At 45.1% G+C, this 20,365-nt stretch overlaps 1 protein-coding gene across 1 annotated transcript in view; it reads left to right on the forward strand.

Annotated features, from left to right (window-relative positions):
* The window catches only part of LOC311311421 (metabotropic glutamate receptor 4-like), a gene marked incomplete at both ends in the record, with an annotated part of 94,056 nt that overhangs the window by 66,352 nt on the left and 7,339 nt on the right, over nt 1-20,365 (forward strand). Inside the window, 3 exons of the mRNA XM_084441130.1 lie at nt 3,746-3,882; nt 5,009-5,944; nt 17,737-17,983. Coding sequence (XP_084297256.1) covers nt 3,746-3,882; nt 5,009-5,944; nt 17,737-17,983 — 1,320 coding nt within the window. The remainder of the gene's footprint in view (nt 1-3,745; nt 3,883-5,008; nt 5,945-17,736; nt 17,984-20,365) is intronic.

The raw sequence follows: 20,365 nt of genomic DNA on the forward strand, positions 1-20,365 counted from the left end.
AAGCTATTAAAAGACAACAGCTTGATTGATAGGTAGTTTGTCTCTTAAAGTGGCCAGCTGATTCAAACTGTCAACATAGAATTCCAACGTGTTGGGCATTGTGTTTTCAACTGTTCTTTTGTCAATTCTGACAGGAGCTCTGTCATCCTAGACAGCATGCTAGTGCTAGGGACATGTGTCCTAAAATATTATTTATTGTTACATCCAATATTATAAGAATATGTATTATTTTTGTTTTTTTATTTGTGGAGAAATATTTGGAGTATTTTAAATACCAAATTACTCCACTCTAAAATATTTTGTTACAAATTACATTAGATTTTTTATCGGCCTTATCAAATACAAATTACAAAAATACTACAATAAGTACAGTACCTGAAATACGTATTTCAAATACAAGTAATAGAAATACTGCCCATCCCTGCCACTAAGCTCCTTTCAATATTAATCCATGCATTCAACCTGCTGGCATCAAACCAAATTGCCACAGGACGGAGAGCAAGTGCATGGAAGTATAATTTGAAATTAGGTACTGACATTCCCCCCAGCTCCTTCTTTCTTTGTAAATTGGCTCATTTTATCTTTGCTCATCGACCTTTCCACAAAAAGCGAATGATCATAGCTTGTATATCATTCCAGTATCTTGGTGGAGGTGGCAAGGGTAAAATTTGACTGCAGTAATTAATTCTGGGTAGTACGTTCATTTTTATTATAGAGATTCCGCCTGGCAGGAAGATTTGTAGATTCTTCCATCTATCTAAGTCTTCTTTAATTTCGTTCAGAGTACCACTATAGTTCTTAGTGATTGTTTTTTTGTGGAGATGCAAATATGTTTATTTCTAAGTATCTAAACTGTGAAACCACAGTGATGTCAATATTGAAGTACTCAATATAACTAATTCGATATAGTGGTAGTAGTACGTATTTTGTCCAATTTATTTTGTAGCTAGATACCTGACTGTATTGCTTAAATATAGTGAGGATATGTGAAAGTGAATGCCCTACATCTGAAAAATACAAGATAACATCATCAGCAAAAAGACTTATGTGATGTTGGGTGGGTCCTATCTGTATTGGTTTGATGTTTGAGGATAATCTGGTCGCTTGTGCCAAGGGTTCCAGTGACAGAATTAAAAGCATTGCTGATATTGGGTCTCCTTGTTGACTACTGCTTAGCTCAAAAGGAGGAGAGCATAAATCACCGGTCACCACACAGGCTGTGGGTTTCATGTATAGAGTTTTAAGCATCTTAATGAAACCAGTGCTTACGCCCATTTGTTTAAGAATTGACCATAAAAAGGACCACTCTAACCAGTCAAAGGCTTTATCAGCATCCACCGATAGGATTGCTGATGGTGTAATATTGCTGGAGGCGTCAAGTACATGTAGTAGCCGTCTTAAATTAATGCTAACCGCCCTTTGACGAAACCGCTTTGGTCTGAGTGGATCAGTTTTGTTATGTATTTTTCTAAGCGGCTTGCAAGTGACTTGGATAAAAGTTTAATTTCTGTATTTAGCAGAGATACGGGGCGGTAGTTGTTACATCTGGATGGGTCCTTATTTTTCTTCAAGATTAGAGTTATTATAGCTATATTTACATCTCTACCAAACAATCCTGTTTGTATTGCAATGTTGAACATTTGACTTGAGTTTCTGATGGCCAATTGACCATTGTTTTTGCAATGTTGTCACATAGGTTACTCAGATTGGTCATCCTCAAAGCAACTCTGAGTTTGAATTCTTACAGTTGATGGTTTGGTGTAAAAGGGAATGGGTTGTGTAGTAACAGAAGCATTATTTTGAGACTTTGTTTAGCACACTGTCCTGTGCATTAGGCACATATTATCCAGTTCAGAGTCTAGTTTAGAGCCAACTCTTGTAGTCTATGTATTATATCTTAGGGAATACATTAATTGATTGATTGATTGATTGGTTGATTGATTGGTTGATTGATTTTACTATTTGGCTAAGAAATCTATGCCTACAAGCATGCATTTAAAGTGCCTGATTCTGATTCTCCTCATTTACACTCTTATCCTACTCAATTAATAAGCAATGTACTGTACTAACAGCTATTTAGAAATATCTTATTTAGAAATAGCTTCCGCCACACTTCTGCTATATCACTCACAGAGCTGGGCAGAGTGGAGCTGAATAAAGTGGATGGATGGAGAGTTTAGCTAGTTATCTCAGGTTTAGCTACTGTAGCAGTGAAATTGACAGCTTTGACTTGAAATGAGCGCAGAAGTGTTAGCTTGCATAGCAAAATTGTTACTTCCACTACAACACGGCTTAAGAATTCAAAAGATCCATAGGTAATCATAAAATGAAAATCCTGTGTTAACCATTGACCTTATAGGGGTGATTAGTAGTGAGTCTTTTGGGTGACTTGGGAGTTACAAGTCATCTCAGCGAGTGATCTGCTCATTTTCTGTATTGTGTATGTTCTGCATACACCCAAAAGGTTTGAATTAAATCGTTTGCGAATGATACACCACAGATCTCAATCATTCTTCACCTGACAGCTGCAGCAGTGCAATATGGGAAAAAATTGTGGCTAGCACCCCCAGTGGTGGACTCTGGTACATCTCGGGTGACGGATGAACAAACGGACAGACAAACAAACGGTCAGAGACTGGTCCACAGTCCACCACCCCTCACCCTGCCCCCAATTTCATCATGGCAGACAGTTATAGTATATGCAGAGCCTGAGGCTTGCACTGCATGCAGATCTCTTTAGTATGTAATTGGCAAGCATGATGCACACATACAGTACAGTCCTGCCTTCAGCCAACAATATCTGGGCGGGCCTCAATTTGATATTCAAGTGTGACAGAGAGACCATAAGCTGTTCATTCTAATTGGACCAACAGTGGCAGAATGTGTTGCTGTTGAATTAGCCTGCCTGAGAACACCATGTGTTATTTAGGATCCATATTGGCCTCTCAGAAGCAGCGAGTGCCCAGGCAAGGGACAGACACATAAAACACTCTCAGCCTCCAACACACAACTCCTACTGGGTGGGTGGAGACAGCATGAGATTTAAAGAAGTGGGGAGAAAAAAAAAAGGGGAGGGGTAATATATCACGTAACATTCACAATTAATAGTAATCGTGAATTATTAACAGATCCAAACTTTCAGTTGTGGAGTGTCTAAAAGAACTTCTTCTTATCCTCCCCTATACCTCCTCATTAAGTCCATGTAACCCCCTTGTTGATCATTATTGTCACCATCATTATTGTCACTTTAATCCAGAGGGGCTGACTCATTCAGATGAGTGGATTTAAGAAGCTACGCGCGTCTTCCGGCTCCAATCAATGAGGGGGAAAGAATACCTTCATCAGCAGAAACCCAGCAGCAACATCAGAAATGCTCCACACCCCCCAACACACACCATCTTATCCTTGTTCTTAACTGGGACGCTCATTGTGATTCAGAGGGGCTTAATAGTAAGCCAGACCTGACTGGGGAAATGCCCAGAGCTAGAGTCTTTCAACAGGAGATGGAAGACAGCCAGCCAGATGTTTGTGAAGCGCTATACTGGAGTACAATTACAAGGAATTACACCCCGTGTGCCAACTGTGAAGTCCTGTGACAACACAATACCCCCATTAAATCTCAATAATATGTCTGATATTGTAGGCTATGTGCCGTGTACAATGAGTTGTCTCACTCGACTTGTTTTTGGTGATTTGATGGGACATAATGAACATGAATTTGGACTTGTTCTCCTCTCTCGTTCAGGCATAGCTGGGAACCCTGTGTTCTTCAATGAGAACGGAGATGCTCCCGGTCGCTACGAGATCTACCAGTTCCAGATCAGAAACAAAATAGCCGAATACAAGATCATCGGCCACTGGACTGACCAGCTCCATCTGAACGTAAGACTTTCCTCTTCCGGTAATGAACAGTGATTAACTGGGATGAAATCCTAATCTCCTAGTTGTCCAAGCCCAAATGTCATTCCAACATCATTAGACCAAGTGGTCCATGGTGGGCCGAGCCTTTGGTGTTCATTTATACTGGATTGCCTCAATTACACACATTTATTTGATACATTGTGTTATTTCCAGTTCTGCTTAATCCCACTTAAACTATTAGATCTAATTTGGTGCTCCTCTCTTCAAAGGTCTAAATATCTAGAGGGGTCTTCAATGATTAACAGGGTGGATTTTGATGAAAGGAAAGCAATAAAAGCTTAAAGGCACATTCCTATAATGACTATGGTGTGGACAGAGGGTTGGCTATAAGAAAATAAATGACATGTAGCTGGCTACAAATGATGTCTGAACAGAATGGGAAGAGAAAAGAAAGCCTTGGGGGAGAAAAATAAAGCGGAGAAAATAAACAAGGTTGCCAGGGAGTGGCCTCTACAGCTCGTCCAAAGCCATGTGCACGGCACACAGAAGTGTCACTAGCTGTGGTGTGTGCCAGCTTTCACTTCAAAAATTATTTTACTCAATTAGTATTCTTTGAGCTGTTAATTAAACATAAATTTAGGGATGAATTTGCCAGTTAGGAATTCAAAAAATGCCATTTAAGAAAAATACAATTTAATATATACTTTAGCAATAAATTAAATATGCCCCTTTGGAAAACAGTTTTTATTAACATATTGTCTGAAAGTCACAGTGTGCCATCGCTAATTGTCATCGCTAATTGTAATTTCTACATGCTGTTTCCATCTCTATTTATTGCTCTGTCTATCTCTCTCTCTCTCTCTCTCTCTCTTTCTCTCTCTCATTTACTGTATCACTTTCAATTCAGTTCAGTTCAATTCAGTGTGCTTCATTGGCATGAATGTTCAAGATAAACAATGTTGCCAAAGCAGCTTCCAGCAAAGGGACAAAACATAATTTATTTAATTGAGAATGAATCTGAAATCATCACTCAAAACACATGAAATAGTAATGCAATTAATTATGCAAAAAAAAATGTCCCTCTCTCTCTCTCCCTCTCTCCCTTTCTCCCTCTCTCTCTCTCTCTCTCCCTCTCTCCCTCTCCCAGATCCAGACCATGCAGTGGCCCAGCGGTCAGCGTCAGGTCCCCCACTCCATCTGCAGCCACCCCTGCCGGGCCGGGGAGCGCAAGAAGATGGTGAAGGGCATCCACTGCTGCTGGCACTGCGAACGCTGCGACGGCTACCAGTACCAGGCCGACGCCTACACCTGCAAGATGTGCCGCTTTAACCTGCGGCCCAACGAGAACCACACCGCTTGCCGTCCGATCCCCATCGTCAAGCTGGAGTGGAGCTCGCCCTGGGCGGTCATCCCCATGCTCCTAGCCGTGGTGGGGATCGTGGCGACGCTGTTCGTGGTGGTCACGTTCGTCTGCTACAACGACACGCCCATCGTCAAGGCGTCGGGCCGCGAGCTCAGCTACGTGCTGCTGACGGGCATCTTCCTGTGCTACGCCACCACCTTCCTGATGATCGCCCCCCCCGACGTGGGCATCTGCTCGCTGCGCCGGATCTTCCTGGGCCTGGGCATGAGCATCAGCTACGCAGCTCTGCTCACCAAGACCAACCGCATCTACCGCATCTTCGAGCAGGGCAGCATGTCGGTGAGCGCGCCGCGGTTCATCTCGCCCGCCTCCCAGCTGGTCATCACCTTCACCCTGACCTCGGTGCAACTGCTGGGGGTGTGCATCTGGTTCGGCGTGGACCCCTCGCAGGCCATCGTCGACTACGAGGACCAGCGCACGGCCAACCCAGGGTTGGCGCGCGGCGTGCTGAAGTGCGACATCTCGGACCTGTCGCTGATCTGCCTGCTGGGTTACAGCATGCTGCTCATGGTCACCTGCACGGTCTACGCCATCAAGACCCGCGGGGTCCCTGAGACCTTCAACGAGGCCAAGCCCATCGGCTTCACCATGTACACCACCTGCATCATCTGGCTGGCCTTCATCCCCATCTTCTTCGGCACCTCGCGGTCCACAGAGAAGGTAAGCAGTGGGATTTAGAGAAGAACTACAATCCTTTTCAGGTTTGTTCTTCTGTTGCTATCCGGGGGGACAGCAGAGCCTGATATCCGGGGCTTATAGAATTCTCTCTCTCTCTCTCACACACACACACAAATTCTCCTGCTCTCTTCTTCTGCTTCTCTCTCTCTCTCTTTGTCTCTAGTCTCTACTTTCAAGTCCTGGATTATTTTTGTTTATAGAGGCCTCTTTCAGTGTCTTCTCATTACAACAGAGCGTGTGTAGGTGGAGAGGCATGGATCAAAACAGAAATATGGCACAGGATACCCAAGCCATTCCTGGCACAGCAAATGCTGAACCAACTGTTTTACTACTATATATTTTTAGCTAGCTCACAAATCTTCGATGTTAATCGTTAAAATTTAATCTCACCCCTGCAGCAATGGGTTTTATGAGAATGATGAGTGGAATTAAAAAATGCAATTTGTACAACTCCATGACTTTTATCTGAGGGTGGGAAATAATTACATTTGTGTTGGACTGCAGTTGGAATAGCCTCCATCCGAGCCCGAAGAAATAATGACACTACTAGATACCGAAAGAAATAATGACACTACTAGATAGATAGATAGATAGATAGATAGATAGATAGATAGATAGATAGATAGATAGATAGATTTCATGCTATTATTTTCAATTTCCCTGGACCCTCAGAGGACCAAACATAGACATTTTGACAGCCCTTGTTTGCTCCTGTGTGCATCCAGGAAAATTAATTTCAAAAGCATGAAAATAACCTTTGGAACAAGATCTCTCTTTTTTGAGTGCAACCCAGACCTCTCCTTCAAGAACATCCTTCAAGCTTTTTGCACACGTCAAAGGACCCGAGCCTTCAAAGGAAGAACAGTCTGCTTTGTCCTTTCCTATAGAGGGTATTGGTGTTGTCCACTCAGTCCAGTTTGTTGTTCAAGTGCACTCATAAGAACTTGTATTAGTCCACCATCTCAATATCCTCCCCCTGAATGGGAATAGGGGCTGGGAGCCTCTTGTTCCTTCTGAAGTCTACAACCAGCATCTTGGTTTTGCTGATGTTGAGTTAGAGCTGGTTCTCCTCAGACCATCTGACCAATCTCCCGACCACAGCTCTGTACTCATCTACATCTCCGCTGATGAAGCCCACAATAGAAAAGTTGTTGACCTTCATGACAAGTGACATCAGTGCCACTGGCCTGTAGTCATTGAGAACACTGGGACATGCTTTTTGGGCAACGCAGGAGGTCTTCCACAGCTGTAGCACCTTCTTCAGCCTCAGAGAGAGGTTGAATAGATGCTAGAACACTCCAGCTAGCTGTCCGGCACATTCCTTAAGCACCCTGGGGCTGATGTTATCTGGGCCATCTGCTTTGGTGATTCATAGCTTGCGAAGTTCTCCCCTTCCCTGGCTCTGTGTGATGAATGGACTGGTGGGGGTAGGGGTGGGGGCGGTGGGGTGGGGGGGGCGGGTAGACTGTTTTTCGAGCTCACAGGAATGGGAGTGGAAGCTAAGTGAAACCTATTGAAGAACTGGTTTAGCTAATTAGCCCCTTATTGACCCTCCCACCCCCCCTACACACACACACACACACACACACACACATACAGCTGGACCCAAAATACTTTGTTTTACATACATTCTGTCCCACCCTTCCTTCTGTTCTTGGCCTTTAGCACATTCTGGACTGACCTGGCCTCCTCCCTGTCTTTTGCCATGAGGGCCCTCATCTTTCTGTCGAGTAAGGCTTTAATGACCTTGTCTATCCCCAGCTATAGTTGGAGAAGCAGTGTCACTTTTTGGTGGGTACAATGCACTCCTTACAGAACCCGATGTTGTGTGACGTGCAGTCCTCCCTGTTGTCCTCCGTGAACAGGTCCCAGTCCATGGTCTGGAGACAGTCCGGTAGGCTCTCCACAGCCTCTCGACCTCACTTCCGCGATCCTGGTGGTAGCCGACTGCAGATGTATGAGGTTGTGATCTGATCTGCCAAGAGGGGGGAGGGCAGTGCTGTATGCCTCCTTCACATTAGCATACAGTAGGTCCAAGATCTTATTCTCTCTACTGTACTGCATTTGAAATACTGGGCGAAGTTGGAGACATGCAGTCGCCAATGATAATCATGAAGGCTCTGGGATGCTTTGTTTGCAGAGGATGACATCACAGACTCACACTGCCACTGCCGATGGTGGAATGTAGGCAAGAATGACAATGGCGCGCAGGAATGTGCGATGGAGATAGTATGGTCTTACTCCTATCGCCAGCAGTTCAATGTCAGGAGGACAGATGCTCTCCTACACAGCTATATGTCCGGGGCTACACCATTTCTCATTGAAAGACAGCTAGGACCACCCCCTCTTTCTTTTTACTGCACTCTTGTACAGTACCCTGTCTACTCGCACCACCACCAAGGCCCTCAATTCTAGGCCCTCAATTCTACTGCGCAGTCCAAGATATTATCATTTAACCACATCTCCGAGAGACACAGCGGGCGACTCTCTCGGTCCTCACCTTGGTTGTTGACCAGAGCTGTAAGTTCATCCATCTTGTTGGCCAGTGATCTCACATTCCCCATTACAATCGTTGGAAGGCAGGGTTTCAATCTCCTTTTTCCCTCTCCCTCTCACTCAGGCTCTCTTACCCTGGATGTGAATGCTTACTGTAGTTCTCCTGGTATAGTCCCAGCTGGTGGACTGCCCGTTTCTGCCCTGCGTCCATGTAGGTCAAACTATGTTTTAGGCTATACACACTCAAAAAATAGCGATTGAAAATAAAAACAAAGTCAATAATGCATGTGAAATAAGATAAAGGAGCGCTCTTGCGCTCCACGGCACTGAGACGATGGGAAAGCAGAAATAAGCAACAAAGAATAGTCAAAGAATAGTCAAAGAAACACAGAGCTGCTGAAACAGGCTGCCACTCAGAGTGGTGCCGGATGCTCTGTACATGTTCCCAGAGATAACAACATCACTACATGTTCTGTACATGTTCCCAGAGATAACAACATCACTACATGTTCTGTACATGTTCCCAGAGATAACAACATCACTACATGTTCTGTAACATGTTCCCAGAGATAACAACATCACTACATGTTCTGTAACATGTTCCCAGAGATAACAACATCACTACATGTTCTGTACATGTTCCCAGAGATAACAACATCACTACATGTTCTGTAACATGTTCCCAGAGATAACAACATCACTACATGTTCTGTACATGTTCCAAGAGATAATAATATCACTACTGTTCTGTACATGTTCAGAAAAATAATAACATAATGTCTAGAGTGCAGTATTATTTCACCCCTCAGGCTTGTTCTGCTTTGGCCTAATGCGATCCAGTGATTCATGTGTGTGACAGCCATGCGCCACAGCGCATTAGAGACCCCTGAGCTTTTTGAACAACCACCAGCTCGCCCCTGGTGTCACCGTGTCACATCATCATATCTGGGGGCCTTTGAGCCGAGCGCTGGGAACACACCCAGCGGAAACAGGGAGGATACAGAAGGATAGAATAAACAGACACACTGAATAAACACACACACACACATGCATGTGAGCATGTACACACACACACACAAATGCATGTACTGTAAGCATGCCATGGGCGTTGGAAGGGAAATGAAAGTGGGTGGGACACCAAAAGGGGGGGTCTGGGGGTTCTAATTATACGTGTTGAAAGTTAAGATAATTAGCCTACAAGCCGCTAGGCTACGCAACACAATAAGCAAAACAATCTTACTGTTTCACTAGTCCCACTCCTCTGTTTCACTCGCCCCGCACGGCAGGGACAAGAGAAACAATGCACATCTTCTGTTCTCGGCCATCTTGAATTGAACTGTTACACCACAGAACGAAACTTACAACTAATAGGTTAGTAAACGACATGTACAAGTTGTTTGTCATCAAAAAAATGTAATCTCCATCTTTATTAATTTCTGTGTTAATCTGATCAAACCAAAAAGTGTTTCATTCGTCCCGGTCCTCCCCTACAGTAAATAATAACAGTCTGTGGTCTACTTGAACAGTAATATAGCCTATGCTGCACACAGTGTAAGTAGTATTAGGAGGATACACTGGTGATCAAGTTAACAAACGCAAAAGGAACATTGAAACAACAGGAAGGTGGGAACCTCCAAAGGAACCCTACACGTTAGCTAGCCGAAAGACAGACGAAAAGACGAAAAATCTCTCTCAGGTGTGTGCCAGTAACGTTAGCCCAACTGCCGTGGGTCAGTGTTGCCAACTCTTCAGTAAGGGAAGTAGCTATTGGCTGTCCCAGAAGTCGCTAGAAGTAGCTAGATGGCGGGGGTATTTACAAACTTGTTTTTTTGTTGCTGTATAACATTAGCTTTTCTTTTTTTTTTCTTTACAGTGCAACCCTAGTAGCCTACATGAGCCATGTGATGATGATGGGCATGGGACAAAGAATCAAACTATTGACTTATTTACAAACTTGTTTTTTTGTTGCTGTATAACATTAGCTTTTTTCTTTTAAACAACGTAGGTCTGTAAACCTAAAGAATAACGGGGAATAAAATAGCCTACATGGCTTAATTAAAACTTAACCTAACATCACCAGTATCTAGGTAAACTAGCCGTTTCTGACAATATGATTGGTTGTTGCGGGAAGGATCCCAGCGCGTGTGGTGTGTGTGTGGGCGAGCGAGCGAGGGAGAGAGGACGTGAAGGCAGCTAAAAAACTCTTCTCTTGTCGTGACTCGTGAGCTGAGCTCGCTTCCTTGTCAACACAATAATTCCCCAAATGACCAGAAAAAGTAGCTAGATTTGTCGCTAGTCGCTTTTCATGAAATAAGTCGCCAGGGGGGTCTGGAAAGTCGCTAAATCTAGCGACAAAGTCGCTAAGTTGGCATCACTGCCATGGGTGCCTCTAATGGTGCACACCCTCCGAGGTGTCACATAAGCCCTCTCCCACCACCCGGCTGCGCAAAAGTTTTGCATACAGTTGCACTTTGCTAGATTTACCGCAAGATCGGGAATTGTAAGCATTTCCCGGTTAATGTGCACAATCCCCGACCGTGCGGGAGATGTTAGAAATTGGTTAGTATTTCTCACATCTCCCGCATGGTCGGGGATTGTGCACATTGCCAGGGAGATGTGAGAAACGCACATGTTTCTCCTACATTCCCCGCGAGGTCGGGGAATGTGCACATTAACCGGGAAAAGCCCACATTCCCCGTTTTCTCACATTCACCGTAACATATATATAGATATTTATTTATATTTCCTGCACAAATTTAACATACTAAATAACATAGTATCCAGAGCCCTAGAGAGAAAGAGGGCTGGCAAGCTTTCATAATGCTGCCAACGAAAGTCTAATTTACCTGCGACTCTCTGTCTCTCCCTGTCTGTCTCTCGGACCATGGCAGAGTTAGGCTACTGGTCCAGTCACGTTATCCCTAGCCTACAATGCATTATCTGGCACTAACGTTAGCTAGCTAACAGTTACCTATGAAGGTACGCTCCATCAATGCATAATGCTGCAGTAAATGGCAGGGTAAAAGCGTCAATGATGGCCTACAATGCGTTTTAAGGCTATTTTAACCGTTTTATGGCAAAACTAATCTACCTTTTCTCAGTTGGTAGGGTCGACGCTATACTCTACTCTGCTCGGGTATACGTTGTCTAGACTCAGATGAAAACGCCCGCGCAGTATTGCAGGTGGAGCAAACCAAGTGTAGGCTACTACCGGGGGGGTCCAAGTGAAATAGTGACCAAAAAAATGGTACATGCTGGTAAAAAAAGAAGAAAAAGTGTCCTCACACACTGAGTCACTCAATATTTCAGTACACAAAGTGTATGTACTGAATTTGAGTAGACAAGTGCAGAAAACAATGGTAAAAGTGGGTGGGTCCAATATTATTGGACCTAAAAAGTGAGTGGGACTTGTCATACTTATAATGGTTCCGACGCCCATGAAGCATGCACACAAAGCGCACACACACACACACACACACACACACACACACACACACATACACACACATACAGTACATGCATGCAAGTGAGCATGCATGCACACACACACACACACACACAAATGCATGTACTGTAAGCATGCACACACATACACATGCAAGTATTGTAAGCATGCATATACAGCACACATACACACACACAACTACACACACATACACACACGCAAGTGAGCAAGCATGCACACACACACACACACATACACACACACATGCATGTACTGTAAGCATGCACATACAGCACACATACACACACACACTTGTGTAGCAGCGATTAAGTACGTGTTTTACGGCGATATAACAATGGTAGCTGGAAAGGAGTCAGTCCTGTAGAGAGAGGATTGGTAGCAGTCTGACAGACCGATAGGGCTCAGAGAGAGATTTACAGATCAGCAGGCATCGCTGGAGACAGGGGATCGGGGATGCCTTATGCTGGCAGACACACTGCCATTTGGGGGGGGTTTACAGATACAACCAAGTAATCCCTATCTTCCCTTCGATTTGGATTGAAGAGTGCAATCAGCATTCCATTTTAAGAACCTTTCTGGTTGGGGTATCTGCTGCAATTCTGTGTGAAGCAATGCATTTCATAAACTGTACACACCATTCCCAATGCGATTCACATGTTGAGGTAACATTTGTGAATATTAAGAACAAAGAACATAATTTGATGAAAGGAAGTCACTTACTTGGAGATTTGTGCCAAATTTTCAGTATTATTCAGCTCTATTTACCTGCACAATGTGCTGTGTTAACACACTGAAGTGGAGAGGTTATTTTGCTTGAGGGCTGAAAATGAAGATATTTTTAGCGTGAGATTGTACAGCGTCTGCTTTGCCTCCTTTGACTTGTCAACGAACGTCTGTCATGTTCATAATCACTGTTCATCATCATTGCGTAGAGCGCGGCAATGGACACCTTTGGCTTTTTCGTTTATGTTGCTTTTCTTTGTTCTCTGAAGATGAAACAGAATGGTGGAATAGTAGTGAAATTTAACATCAGCTTCTTTTTTGCAGATAAGACAGTGTTTTCTGGCATTGCTTTGAATAACAAAATAGGTGGATGAGAAAAGAAGTTGAGTCAGTAAAGCCTTGTTTAGTGTCATCCAGGTCTAATTCAATTTGAAAACCAAAGAAATAAGTTATCTTACTGGGGCATAAGATAAGAGGCCCATTTTTCTTCTGCTACATTTAATTAGATTAGTTCATTAATAAAGATGTCTCACAGTGGCAGCAGGATAGGCCCATTTCTACTCACTAGGAGTAGGTCCAACTTTACATCACGCTCTATACACACTACACAGCTGGGTTCTGATGTCACCCTCTAGGTTGTTTAGCATCTTGAGCTTTATTCCAGAAGCTGTTTTTTACTACCATGCAGGAGGCTTTCAATGTAAAGAATGCTCCAGGATAGCCCACATCAAGTTATGATGTTAGTTAGTCAATGCGACCTGCACTCTGAATAAATGTTAATCTTTTTTTTTCAAACTTCAAAACATGATTGCATGACTGCTGCAAAGATGATTTGTATCTGCAGCCACTGAGGAAGGCAGAAGCCAAAAAGTCTAATTGCTTTATGGCTGAATGAAAGCAATCATATTTTGAAGTTTGAATTTAATTTATTATAATATAAATAAATTATACCCAGAGTGTGGGTCATATTGAACTGTGTTGGAGTCTCCTTGCTATGGAGTGACCCAGCACCTGAGTAAAAATAAACAAAACCGTTTTTTGTGGGTGAGTACATTACAACTGGTTCTTGAACTAGTTGTAAGTTGTAGCATTGAGTTAAAGGACTGTTGTCAGCCCTTCCAGATGGGGCATTTAAAGATTCACAATGGCAGTCAGCCACTCCAGGGCCGGGGGCGCCTCAAACAAGATACACTTAGTTTTCAAATCAAGTAGAAGAATTCTGTGACAGCTGCTCTGAGCGGGTTAAGTAAACAACCCTCCCTTTTTTTCAGAAATTTTAACATGCCACAACAGAAGCACCATTGTGATCATCGTAAGTGACAGGCGCAACAAAAGCCTGGCAGCCCGAGGATGACACGTCTCTTAGAGCAATTAAACACTCCGCTTCCACGGGCTCTTGATTTACCCCGGCCGTCTGCCGGTCCTCTCATCGTTGGTTTACAGCCAGACTTAGCTCCCCCGGGACCCTCATTTATTTGTCATCTCGCGTCGGGATAACTGTAAGGAATGCCATGGGGGCCTTTCTCTGTCATTCGAGAGGTGGTTGTCTGGCTCTATCTATAGTGTGCGATCACAGAGAGTCTGATACTAGAACAGATCTGTCGGTGGCTCCCGCTCACCTGTGAAGAGCACTCAAAGTAAGAGGCCGTGTGACAGGCAGGGAGCTGGAGGAGGGGAAGCGGCCGCTTCAACGATAGGGTCCTGGAGGAAGGGCTGTCTCTCTTTACGATGGACCCGTTCCAAATGCAATCAGACTGCGCGGAGAGCTCTGTCATTACAGCGGCCTGAGCGGCTGATTGAGCGAGTGAGACGTTTTGTTTACTTCCTTGTAAAGCCGCCGTTACGTCGTTGGCGGTGTCAGTGGCGTGATGATAACGGTTGTCAGTGTCCTCCGGTGAGTTATGAAAGAGAGAGAGAGAGAGCAGAAGATTAGAGCGGGAGAATGTGTGTGTGAGAGTGTGTGTGTGTGTGTGTGTGTGTGTGTGTGTGTGTGTGTGTGTGTAAGATAGAGAGTGAGAGAGAGACAAAGAGAGAGAAAGAGATAATGAGATTGAGAGGGAGAGTTCTACAGCAGACAGCGCGAGATGCCAGGATGATGCCTACAATATGCCCACCCAGCATCAGGTCCGTCTCTAGCAGCAGCTCCAGGTCCCAGCCCCCCCCCTCTCCTCCAAAGCTGTCCAGCCCATAGATAAACACCATTCCTCACAGCGCTGTCCCACAGGCCCAATAACACATAATGAGGATCAATGCCATAGAGCAGGGAGGGCTGAGGGCTTACATCTTGGATTTCATAGTGGTTTTACCCCAGCTGCAAAACACAATGAGGCCCTGTGGTGATGGTCTTCTGCGGGTCTTAGGTCTCCCCCGGGGGTCGGGGTGCAGCGGGCCAATCAAGACGAAGTCTTGTTGTTCTCTGAACATGTCACTCCACAGCCACGCTGCCCGTCCTTCCCCTGAGGGACGGCGTTGGCTTTTTTTTGGCGGTTTAATCAGGCCGAGCCCCAGGCACAACGGCGCCGCCACGCCGGGCCACGTTCCCACCCACAAAAAACACATGCGTGACGCGGGCCGTGCAAAATCATTCCTGGCATTTCGCTCGTGTGTGTAAAACACTGATTAGGAGCAGAGCCCCCTTGGACAGGAACCATGGACATTGAGCCGGTCAGCTACTCCATAATACTTTGCTTTCAATTTATCAGCCTTAAGATAAAGACTCCTGCTATCTTGACTTGTTGAAGGATTGGCCCTCTCTTATTAGAACAGTACAGTAGAGACAGTGAGTGCCAAGTCTCCTAGGACTCACTGACATCCCTTCTTCTCCTCTACATTCTCTCTCTCATTAGTGTTGCAGTACGGTTATAGTTATGGGGCGTCTAACTATGCACGCGTGGCCCGGGGCTACTGGTGTTGATGACTCGATGATGAGAGGCGTGTGTGTGTGTGTGTGTGTGTGTGTGTGTGTGTGTGTGGATCCTCCTCAGCTTGTCTGCCTACAGTATGTGCTGCTCCCTTCCTCCTCCTCCTCCTCCTCCTCCTCCTCCTCCTCCCCCCTCAGTCTGTCTGTGTGCTCCTCCTCAACCTGGGTGCTGCTCCACTCTACTCTACTTAGGCAGAAGGCCATTACAGACACACTAATGAGCTGGTCGGCACCACCATGTTCCTGTCGGCCATCATAAATGAGCTCTCCTCCTGTGGGTGCCACCCAAACCCAGGTTGGACGACTCTACATAACTGGGATTATTAGGATACAGAGGGGACTGATTCCCCATTGCCAATGCTTATTGTTTTTCTAATTATATTTCCATTCCTAGAGCATGCACAGCCATTGCTGCAGAGGCCCTACCCCCAGTGGGATATTTTCAATGAGTAGAAAACAGGATATTGTTTTTTTTCTTGTATTATCTGAGAGTTTGCTGTGTTCCGTCTTCTCCCCAAAGCTGCAGCGAGGTCATCGTAAAAAGGGCGCACTACAGTGCTATAGTAATTACCCTCCCTCCCATCTGGCTGGGTGGGGGAGCGCTACAGATGCTCTCCTCTCCTCCAGCTCTCTGCCCCTGACCCACCACACCAGGGGTGGCTGAGGTGAGGCACGGCCAATCAGGAGAAAAAGTGGGAGCCAGCGGGGGAGAGAGAGGAGAGTATAGAGAGAGAGGAGAGTGTAGAGAGAAGGGGGAGGGGGGGGGGTGGGTGTAGAGAGGGAGGGATGAGGGTTGTGGGGGAGGGGGCGGGGGGTAGATGGACCCCCAGAGAGTCCTCCCTTCGAATGAAAACAAACACAGCAACTCGCCCAGAGGTCACGAATGATGACACCCAGTGGGGATCCGTGTTAACGAAACATCAGCAGGGCTCCACACTCCATACTCTGGAGTCTGGACCCTTGCTCACTGACCAGAAAAAAAAGTGGTGTATTTTTTATGGTGCTGAGAGGGAGTGGGGGGGGGGGGGGGGGCAGTGTGGATCAGCAGTGCACCTGGTTGTGTTGGCTTGGCTACCCCGGCTTGGCGCGGACCCCCGTTGTTCTTCATGCCATCCTGCGTTGGCAGGCAATCTTTAATCATTGCGGCGTGAGCGGTGCGCCGATCGGCACTTCCTACGACGTATGCCGCTCCTGAGAGCATTTCCTCCACTTTAATGCTCTCATTAATGCAACACGGATCCACAAACACTTTAGAGTGGAGTGAGGGATATGGATACTCAACAGGGTCCTCCTCCGCCATTCAGAATGCTCAGCCGTGTATAACATTTTCATGAGGCTGTTTCTTTTTTATGGCGGCAGCTTGTAGCGGATCACAATGGGACCCTATTGACTGATGTGATGAAATTCATTTCCAGGCTGACGTGATGGCCATACTAAACCTAGCGCCGCAGAAAATTAAACAAACAAGGTGGGCTTGGTTTGCCATTGTAAAAGCTGAGGACATGTTGATTTAATAGGAAACATGATGTCGTCCCCCCAGGTAGTTACAGGATGTTTAAGACATCAGACCAACTCCGTCAGATCAAGGGCCACGAAACCTCCATGGTTGCCACATAACACAACACACAGCTTCTCAGCCTCCATTTGGAAATACATACACAAGAACATTGACAAAGAGCTACAGTATCGCCAAGTACAGTATAGTGTTACGTGTTTGATGATGCACACAGAGGCGTTGAATACACAGTACACCAAGTCCTTCTGCTTCAACAACTCTCGAAATTGGGACTGCATGTCCCCAGTGGGAACCGTTGAGCCTTACAAATCAGAGAAATGAGATGAGGCTGGGTGCTACTTAGATTCTAATGTTAGACAAAAGGTTGTTTGGTGGGTGCTTTTTGGATATAAGGGTCAAGTCATTGAGAAAATGTACTCCCAAGGCTCTAGGATACCTATTCAAAAGCACTGTATTCACTTCTACTTTCTATGCCACTCACATAAAGGCTTTTTAATGGATTTTGGAGTGCTTGCCTTGGACTAGTTTTAGACTACCGTCTATTACTACTCAGGACATCATTCATAACATATCAGATTTGCTGCGTATTTGTAACTGCGTGTCATTCTGTGCTCTACCCCCCCCCCCACCTCCTCTCCTCCTCTTCTCTCCAGATGTACATCCAGACCACCACCCTCACCATCTCCGTGAGCCTGAGCGCCTCCGTGTCTCTGGGCCTGCTCTACATGCCCAAGGTCTACGTGGTCCTCTTCCACCCAGAGCAGAACGTGCCCAAGCGCAGCCGCAGCCTCAAAGCCGTGTTCACCGCAGCCACCATGTCCAACAAGTTCAACCCCAAGGCCGGCCTCCGGCCCAACGGAGAGGCCAAGACCGAGCTGTGCGAGAGCCTGGAGACCCAAGGTGAGGGACTGACCGAAGCTGAGGTCAGGATGAGTTTGAGTTTTGGGATAGAGGTTTGAGGTGAACCGAGGAGTGATTTGATTTGATTTTTATTAGATTTTTATTTGGAACTCTTTTAGCCAATGGCTATTCTTCCAAGAGTCCATTAAAACACAAGAATACACAAAATACATAAAATACATTCAAATCACAAAATACATTATAGAATACATTAGAAACTACATTCAAATCACACAACATAGTAAAATACATCATATATACCCACTCCATAAGTTTTACATAAAAAATGAAACAATACAATATCAATACCAGAGTTAGTTAATTCCAATGACCATCTAACAAAGTCCTTAGCTGTTTCTTGAAATCCCTTTTGGGTAGCATTCTGATAGATGCCGAAAAGCTGGTTCCATAATGTTAAAGCTCGATGAGTAAATGTACGCCTACCACTAGAGTTTTTGAAATATGGAATAGCATAATCAAATGTCTGTGCAGCTCGAGTATTGAATGAGTGTCTGCTTCTCACTGAATGAAATCTGGAATTAGTTGATTTTGGCGTCTTTTAATGTGTAAAATAGAGTCCATTGAGTCCAGACCTATCAATTGTATCCCTAGCTGGCCAGCATAAGTCGGTGTGAAGCTCAACAGTTGGAGTGTCCCATGGACATTTGAGAATGATTATGTGATGACACATTACATCGATTCGCAAACACTTTCAGTTGCAAATGTGGTCCCCGATGCCTGTGACCTGGCTCCAGCCCCTGAATCGCACGCCTGCTTTAATTTTCAAAATGTGATTTGGGGTCTGGAAAGGCTCTCGTCGGAGGCCAATCAGCGTCCTTTGAATGAGAAGACATGCTGTAATTTAACTGTGCAATGTGATTGGTCAGGGCATGCACTACAGTAATTGCTGAGACTCCCTCTTGGGTAACGCCCATTTCAGAAAATGGCAGTGAGAGCTTATACAGACCAAATACCGTAATGAAGTGAAACGATATGACAATTCAGTCTGGGCATCAGGCTACGATGCTGGATGAGCAGAACGAATAGGAGTAACAGCACTGAACACAAGAACCCAGCATCAGGGGTCCGGTGGATGATGGTAAAGGGCTTACTGTATACAGTATATGGTATACAGCATATGGCTGTTTGTTCAGTGCTTTCTCAGCTCTGTTTCTGTCCTTCAATAACAGAAACAAATTTATGTAATTCAGAGCTACCACAGAGGGACCGAGGCATAAAATAATTACTTTACCGGCCAATGCGCCCCGTTGGTATTTTACACCTCAGTGAATTTAGGAAATTAGCTGCCATCTTTCATTTTAGGAGAAAGAAACAAACAAATGAGTTTGTTTGTGAGTCAGGGAAAAGCATTGAAACATATCTAATGTGTTGTGTGTGTATCTGGATGTCCCAGAGCGATACATACTACTGTCAAATTAGCCTTTAGAGGGACAGGCCCCCTGCCCCCGACGTGAACCGGATTGTGCTGACCTCAGTGCCTCACCGTGTAACATCACTGTAGAACCTTAATGACCAATTAAGCGTTCAAGCACTGTGATGGCCACCTCTCTGGCTTCAGGCCTAGAGTAGTCTCTTACACGCAAATATATATTACCGAACAGGCCTACCAGGGCCAGTGGCCCAAGAGCTCAGAGGACCCTTTGCATTTCATGTTGCCTACTCAAAGGGCTTAGTCATTCATGTCAATAACAGAGACCCCAAAATCCTGCTGAAGCAACTGAAACAATAGCCTAAATATTCTCTTTGAAGACGTCACAAGAAAGAAACCATCATGATACTTTACGATACGAGTGTTTATAGTACTTCAGAGGGACTGAGTACTCCATGCTATATGGGCCATTCAACTCTTTTGGAGAGAAATCCAAAAAGCAAGTCCTCCCCACAAAGTTGAGGTCCCTCGAGTCAAAACCGAGCTGGGTAAAGTTTTATTGTGAGTTTTCTCAAATTATCTTCAAATTGGATGCCGTCTCATGAGGCAAATTCAAAAATGTTATAAATTAAATGGTTTTGGGGGGGCTTTATGTGTCTGGGCCTAGGGGCCCATCATGTCCTAATCTGTCTATTCCTACACGTGTTTCCCTCCCACAATCATTATTTTAATGAACTGTGTGTAGGTTTTACTGGATTTGAGAAGTTCAAATGTGTGTGGGATTTTTTTTCTCCAGCAATAGTGTTCTAGAGACAGGCACCTCTTCCAACCAATCACACGTTTGGGTTGGTGGAGGTGAAAGTGGAGGGATGTCTTGGTGGCATGTTGACAATGATGCACCAGCGACAACGGAAGTGGAAACTTCATACCACATCTAGCGACTCACCCCTTTCCTGTACACAGTAAGAGCTGAATTATATCAGACGGTTTGC

The sequence above is a fragment of the Borostomias antarcticus genome (genome assembly GCF_949987555.1).
Source record: "Borostomias antarcticus genome assembly, chromosome: 7".
Taxonomy (NCBI): Eukaryota; Metazoa; Chordata; class Actinopteri; order Stomiiformes; family Stomiidae; genus Borostomias; species Borostomias antarcticus.